Source organism: Epargyreus clarus, unplaced genomic scaffold (genome assembly GCF_041222505.1).
Source record: "Epargyreus clarus isolate Ecla_fem2 unplaced genomic scaffold, WU_Ecla_fem_2.2 ptg000005l, whole genome shotgun sequence".
NCBI lineage: Eukaryota > Metazoa > Arthropoda > Insecta > Lepidoptera > Hesperiidae > Epargyreus > Epargyreus clarus.
The window spans coordinates 7,065,903-7,072,843 of record NW_027332213.1 but is presented as its reverse complement, the minus strand read 5'-3'; the positions used below and the strand labels follow the sequence as shown (position 1 = coordinate 7,072,843).

The following is a 6,941-nucleotide window of genomic DNA, read 5'->3' as shown; positions in this document are numbered from 1 at the left end:
GTTACCTTAGGCGGCCGAGACTGCATAATAGCGATGCTTTTATGGAAGTGCAACGCGTGTGTCGGTGAAAAATGTAGTCAATAACGATTCAAAGTTATCTCAACATTTCTCAGTACTTCGACTTCATTTAGTCCTAATAGCGGTTAATCTTTTCTAACCGACTATCGACGTATTCAATCAACTCAAGTACTTAATCGTTAAGTTGTTAGTAGCTATACTTGGGTTCTAATAAAATCCTTTTTTTGATAATTCTAAAATATCTTCAATATTTCCTGAATTTTCCTTTCCATTATTTTTTACTGTACCCGATACATTTGTGGGCTATAATAGATGGCGCTATAGTAGATTGATTACCCGTATGCAACAGCAATCTGTTAGTACAATTTACTACCAAAAGAGCGTGTGGTTTCGAAAATAGAGCGTGGAGCTCAGTTTAATCCGCTTAATTTAATAGATCCAAGAACATCGGATAGGGGTCAATTTTATCCATTTATCCTTTTAACGAAATTGATAAAACGTAACCAACTCTGGTGATTTTAATTGATCAATTCCACTTGGCTGCTAGTTTAAAACGAATTTCGTCGGCGTTTAAGAAAACAATTTTGGAGCAAGCCAATTCTACTGTTTTGTTAACGATTAAAGATTTCTTCCGTAAAAGAACATTCTCTCAGTTTCTGTACGGCTCTTCAGTACATTATTTCAGTATAAGAAATCTATAAAGAGACATGTTTTAATGAATAAGAATAAGAAATCGAACATGTTCATTGACATCAGTACTCTTAGTATGAGTTTTTACGTTTTTACAAAAATGACTGTTTTTGTGTTTGTTTATGTATTTTCCATACATTTCCAATCAGTTCTGATACAGTCCGCTAGGGCGCTGATTGGATATATATGGGCAAATACGTAAACAAATATAAAAACAGTCATATTTGTAAAAACATAAAAACTCATACTAAGGGTACTGTAATCTACTCCAAATTGGATTGGTTAAAACTACCTTCTTGCACTAAGCTAGCATTGTGGAACATGCTCTGAGGTATTTTTAATTGTCAAAAGCTTTGTAGTGAGAGAATAAATAGTCAATTACCATTACAGCGGTGACGATTATGGACTACAACAATGGAAATTCCTTACACGTACAAGTACATAACCACGAACTAGCTCTACTATGGACGTCGCTTTGTTTAGAAGTAATATGTTCGGAAATAATATAGTAGTAAGACAAAGAATAGGAAAGTATTAAATGAGGTACTGAAAGTTAGCAAGTAGAAAAAGCAGCTTTCACTCGGAATTGCAATTGTATTGGCGTAACTGCATCCTCTACAAGCTGCATAATAAACGTGCAGTTTTCATTAAACTAAAAATATCCATAGCGATACACTTTTGAGTTCCTTGAAAAAGTATAATTAAGTTTTATTTCAAAGATAGTTCACTGAGCTTTCCGTATACCGAAGAATAAACACGGCTTGCACCATTTATAAGAATCTACTAATTTATTAATTATTTATTTAAATCTACGCCCATCTATCCTACTTGTTTATAACACCACGCATTTTGTTAGTGGCGTCTCACGTAACTTTACAGTCCAAAAGTTTATGGAAAACAATAAGTTTAGCGCCCACTACTTCCTTTTTTACGAAGGACAAAATATGGCATATAATTAAGTATGTTTTATAGATGCACAAAGAAACTGTTCCACATTGTAATTAGTATTTGTAGCTAGTTATTTTAAGGGTTAGAATCCTTTGTAATTCGACTCCGGAGATACCACCTCTAACACTTCTTTCAACCATATAATTCCTATGACAACAGTTATATGCGTTGTTGTTTTCTGATTTGAAGAGTGTTGTAAGGTGTAGGATACATATGTAAGTGTAGTTCCAATCTTCAGGGGTAGCAACACTGCTCCGACCGTCATCAGGTAGGAACCAAATCTTATCCGATAATGAATACAGATATCCGTAGGTGGTAATAACTACTTACTAACAGGGCAGCTCGTCCATTTGCTACAGAGGTAGCAATTTTCTTAAAAGTGATTTATAATACCAAGTTTATTTTTTAATATAGAGATATTAAAAAATAAACTTGGTATTATAAATCACTTTTAAGAAAATTAATTTCTTAATAGTACCAATGCGTCTGTGATACATGCTATAGGCCTAAGGCTTTATTCTCATCTCACAGGTGTCATCGGATCAGAACCGGATTAACCCTGTATGGGCCTATAGGCAATACAATTTTCGGGCCCCTTTTCTTTACCTACTCGGACTGACTAAATCATGCGATGTATTGTTTTGCCTTCTACTTACATTCCTGAATACAAATCCCGCTATAGGCACGGATGACGTCCTAAGGGCGGGTTCGGACATACTCAGGCTCTATGCGTGCTCAACGCGCTCACGGGTTGGCTGCGTGTTAGTACAGAGTAACCCGCGCACCTCACGCGTAGAATACGCGTACGTTTGATTCCGCCCTAAGTCTAGGTGTTTTCTATGTATACATAAAAATACATTCAGCGGCGCCTACTCGCTGCGTTCGGAATTTTTTAAATACTTTTGATGTATGTGAAAATCGTAAGTCTTCAAACACGGAGCACACCCATTTTTTTTTTAAATTAACCTTACAATCGCAAAACTCACATATTGTAATTAACGTATTTCGAAAGCTTCGGAAATATTACGTTACAAATTAGTATCACGCTATGGAAGCTTACAAAACGCACCCAACAAATCGGGGAGTCCCTCAACGTGAATGAAGTCCAGCTGCATTCCGAAGGATTATATTAGTTCTAATATTAGATACTAGAAGACTAGATGGTTCTGTATGTATAAAGTGTTACATGCGTTGAAAAAAAAGAATAGTATTGTTTTCGATCCATAAAACTTTTTTTTGCGGACTGCAGTGGGCCCGTGTCGATCCTGGGCCCCTAGGCAATTGCCTACTTTGCCTTAAGGTTAATCCGGCTCTGCATCGGATAAGGGTCCTGCTACTTTCGGGTTGTTGATAAATGTTAAGCTATTATGGGGTATAGTAGTAGGTAGTACCTATATTTATGGCGTTTCGGTGGAATATGTTAGATGGGCTATTTAAATATTTTGTAAGCCACCGCATAAAAATCCGCGGGCAATCTTATTTTGTGACGGCAATATATTTTATTTTATCTATTTAGTGTAAGTAAAATTGTAAAATGTGGCGAACATTAGTCAGATTACTTGGTTCTTGCTTTCTAGATCAACTTTCTCCAAGCTTCTTATGGTCCATCTACATTGGCGTAACGTTACACAACAAAATACAGTAGTTTGCAATACGAACGTTAGATAATAATTTAGATACTATGTGCAACATTCACATATTAAATAAAAAGTTATTGTAAAAGGAATATTATTAAAGATTCATGCCATAACAGATCATCAACGTTGTCATCATTAAATTTGAAATATTGGTAATTCATGGTAGATCAACGTCCTACCTATTTCTGACTAATACAAAATAGTATTAAGTGCTGTTGTTAGTATCTCTTTTGTCTAGCTGCACGGGTCTCCTCGTAGAATGAGTAGGGTTTAACCCATAGTCAAAATTACTGGTCAAGTGCAGGTTGGTGGACTTCACACATCTCTGAAAACTCTATGAAGAACTCTCATGTTTATCTTTAGTTTGCCATCATTTATTGGTCGACTTTGCAGCATATACATACGTAATAAACATAAAATAATTCACTTAAGTAGGCATAGAGTTTTTAACAAAATATGACAAATCAAATGACATATAAAAATAATAATATAAAACATACTTTAAAACAAAACAAACAGATACATACAATTGAATACAAGGTATATTCGTATTTCCAAGGATGATATTTGATCAAAGTTCGGTAGTTCCCGATTACATTCCATTTCCGAAGTTTGATTCCTATCTACATTCATATTTCTTGGCACTTTTCCAATGGGATACATTAAGCCAAGTATTTTAGTTTCAACCATTGCCTAATGACTTCTAAATAAATATTTTTTCATTAGTTATTGTATTGATGATTGACAGGTCACTAACCACTCACGCAGAAGGCTCCGGGTTTGAATCAGGGCCAGGCATCAAAATGTGTTTTTTTTTCTGTCTATCTTTGAATGTGCCCATCGCATATCCACGTTAGAAAAAAATCTATGGGACTCAGTGCAGAAAATACACATTTGTAGATACATATTTTGATTCACCTAAGCATTGAATGTATGTGCACATTTTACCATAAGAAATTCTCGAGTTACGTAATCCAGTTTAAAAAATCGCATAGTATAAAGTGCTTTTTATTCTCCGAAGTCTCTGTCCTCTGATTCTTATGATTACACTAGTCATGCTTACAGTGGTTGCTCTTCAAACCGGAACAAAGTAGTGCTTGTCGTACCGTCACTTATAGAACCGTTGGACGTTTAACCAGTCCATTAATTCTGCGTAGAGAATTATAACCCACATGCCGCATAATAAAAAAGTAGATGGAGTTGACTTGTATTTTGAACTTAAAAGATAGACTTATAGAGCTGGGGTGTATTAGGTTGCTATTGATTGCAATTTTAACGTTAACTCTTTTTAGGGTTCTGTACCCAAAGGGTAAAAACGGAACTAAGACTTCGCTGTCTGTCCATCTGTCCGTCTGTCACAGGGCTCTATCTCTGGAACCACAATAGATAGACACTTCAAATTACAGAGGATGCATAACGGTGGCCGCTATAACAACAAATACTAAAAATAAAATAGAGTTGAATATTAAAGTTGAATATTAATAGTCTCCATATAACAAACTGGCATTTTTCGGCATATATCGATCTAACTGTTAAACCGTACTAGGAAGACAGTTGATATTTTTACAATCCGTTTACTACTATAACTGCTATTATAATAACTACAAATAAGCATATTTTAATATTATTATTTAAAAAAAAGAAGTCAAACATAATGAACATTTGGTGGTACGGAACCCTCCATGTGCGAGTTCGACTCGTGCTTGGCGAATAATGCGTTCTTGTGTTATTATGTAGAAATATAGAAATAGAAAACATTTATAAACACAATAACTTCACTAGAAAAATATGTACCATAATATGTCCTTATGTAAGTTGCCAATAAGTCTCCGTTGAAAATTTAAATAGCTTCAAATAATAATATGCTTTGAAAAGTAATTAACTTTTAGAATTCTACGAGTTACCACATTTATTATTATTTTATGCATAATAAAATATCTCAATATTCCCAGATAACGTAACATTTTTATAGATGTAATTATAAAACAATCACATATAATCACTGGAGATACACACACTGGAGTAGGTACCTATAACCGTAGCCACAAAACTATTTCCACTAACGTGTTATGACTATTTTGAGCAAATGCATTGTATCACACTTTGAACAACGTAACTGACGAGAACACAGCTTCTTGTCGCAAAGATGTGAAGATGGGGAACTGACCTAGCTTACTACTTACACAGGGGGTAATACCAGCTGGTACTTAAAGAATAGGCGACTTAACAGAGGGGTGTCTGTAATAATAATAACTACAAACACATTTCTGCTCAAAATAAACGTATAATCAAGGTTTTAGGTGAAAATCTGAAATAGTAGGTAACTGTTCTCTCTATTATGTGAAGGACCTAATTATTCATAACCAAATTACCCATATTTGCAGTAATTTCAAGTACTATTACATACATTTATTTAACGTTCATATTACCTAACCATTCCACGTTTACAACACATAGACGACCGGCATTCTTACAAAAAATATGTATTTACAAGAACACGTGAATTGCTTAATTACTCTATGCAGTAATAATAGTACGGAATACAGAGATTTAAGTTTGTCATTCATTCTATAATAGTACTTACACCAGTATAATTAGCGGGTGTGGTAGTTGTATCTGGGTTAACTAGATGGCGACGCTTTCGCGGTCGGTCTCCTGCTAGAATGAGATAGAAATAGTTCGCCGCATACGGGTAATCTGCGCGTGCGAGCGAGATGACTATTCAGGTATTATTACGCCTACACTGTGGAAAGAAGCCGCACGCGCTCACAAAAAATCCATTCTACGAGAGCGCAGGCGCAGCGCTATATTCGCCCACAACTTCAGTTCGGTCAACTTCGTCATTTAGTGGTGACCGAAACTTCGATGTGTGTGGTAGTGAAGTTAACTTTTCTAACCTAGTATCTCACAAAATAACAATAACCAATAACTAAAGTACAATATCGTATTGAACGTGTTAAATTAAACATTTTACGTGTAATAAGTTATACAAATAGTATTCAAAATGTGTGATAATAACAATCCGTCGACGCAAAGTATAGCGGACTACCTAGCACAGTTGCTCAAAGACAGGAAGCAACTGGCTGCGTTCCCGAATGTTTTCATGCACATGGAACGACTTCTGGACGAAGGTAGGTCATAATCGTACTTTATTGCTACAAATACGCCTCTTAGTATAAGTACTTACGGAATCTAATGCTGATTCTTGTCACCCACGATCATAAATTGGATGCGTCGACAAATGCTACAACGCACACGATATTAAGTTTATTTTTGTCTTCGCCCCGCCGAGTTATGGTCCAGTGGTGTTTGTAACGCGATCCTACATTTCGAAAAGCGAAGTAAAGCAGAACGTCTGTCGGCGGCGATTTGCGGTCAACATTCGTTAGATTGTCGCCATCGAAAGAGATCGGTGAAATGAAATGAATGTACGTAGTACGTAAACTGGTTTGGGTTGCGAATCACGGGTTAGTTTGACAACTCAGCTGTTGGATTGGCGATCATTTTTTAATCTAATTAGTTGAGTAGCTGTTTTAAGTAATGAGGGCGCGAAAGAGAAGGATCACAAGTCCTGTACAGATAACCTGTTCGTAGGGCCGCGGTACATTCCGTGCGAGTGGTGGAATGTCGCCTTCGTCGTAGGTACCG

At 36.0% G+C, this 6,941-nt stretch overlaps 1 protein-coding gene across 5 annotated transcripts in view; it reads left to right on the top strand.

Annotated features, from left to right (window-relative positions):
* The first annotated feature begins 6,098 nt into the window (after window positions 1-6,098).
* Window positions 6,099-6,941, top strand: part of how (protein held out wings) — a 90,470-nt gene continuing 89,627 nt past the window's right edge. For 4 of the 5 annotated variants that reach the window (XM_073093951.1, XM_073093953.1, XM_073093952.1 and 1 more), the window contains exon 1: window positions 6,099-6,424. In XM_073093951.1, the coding sequence (XP_072950052.1) occupies window positions 6,298-6,424 (127 nt within the window). In that variant the 5' untranslated portion in view covers window positions 6,099-6,297. The remainder of the gene's footprint in view (window positions 6,425-6,941) is intronic. The other variant, XM_073093954.1, reaches the window with a different exon arrangement.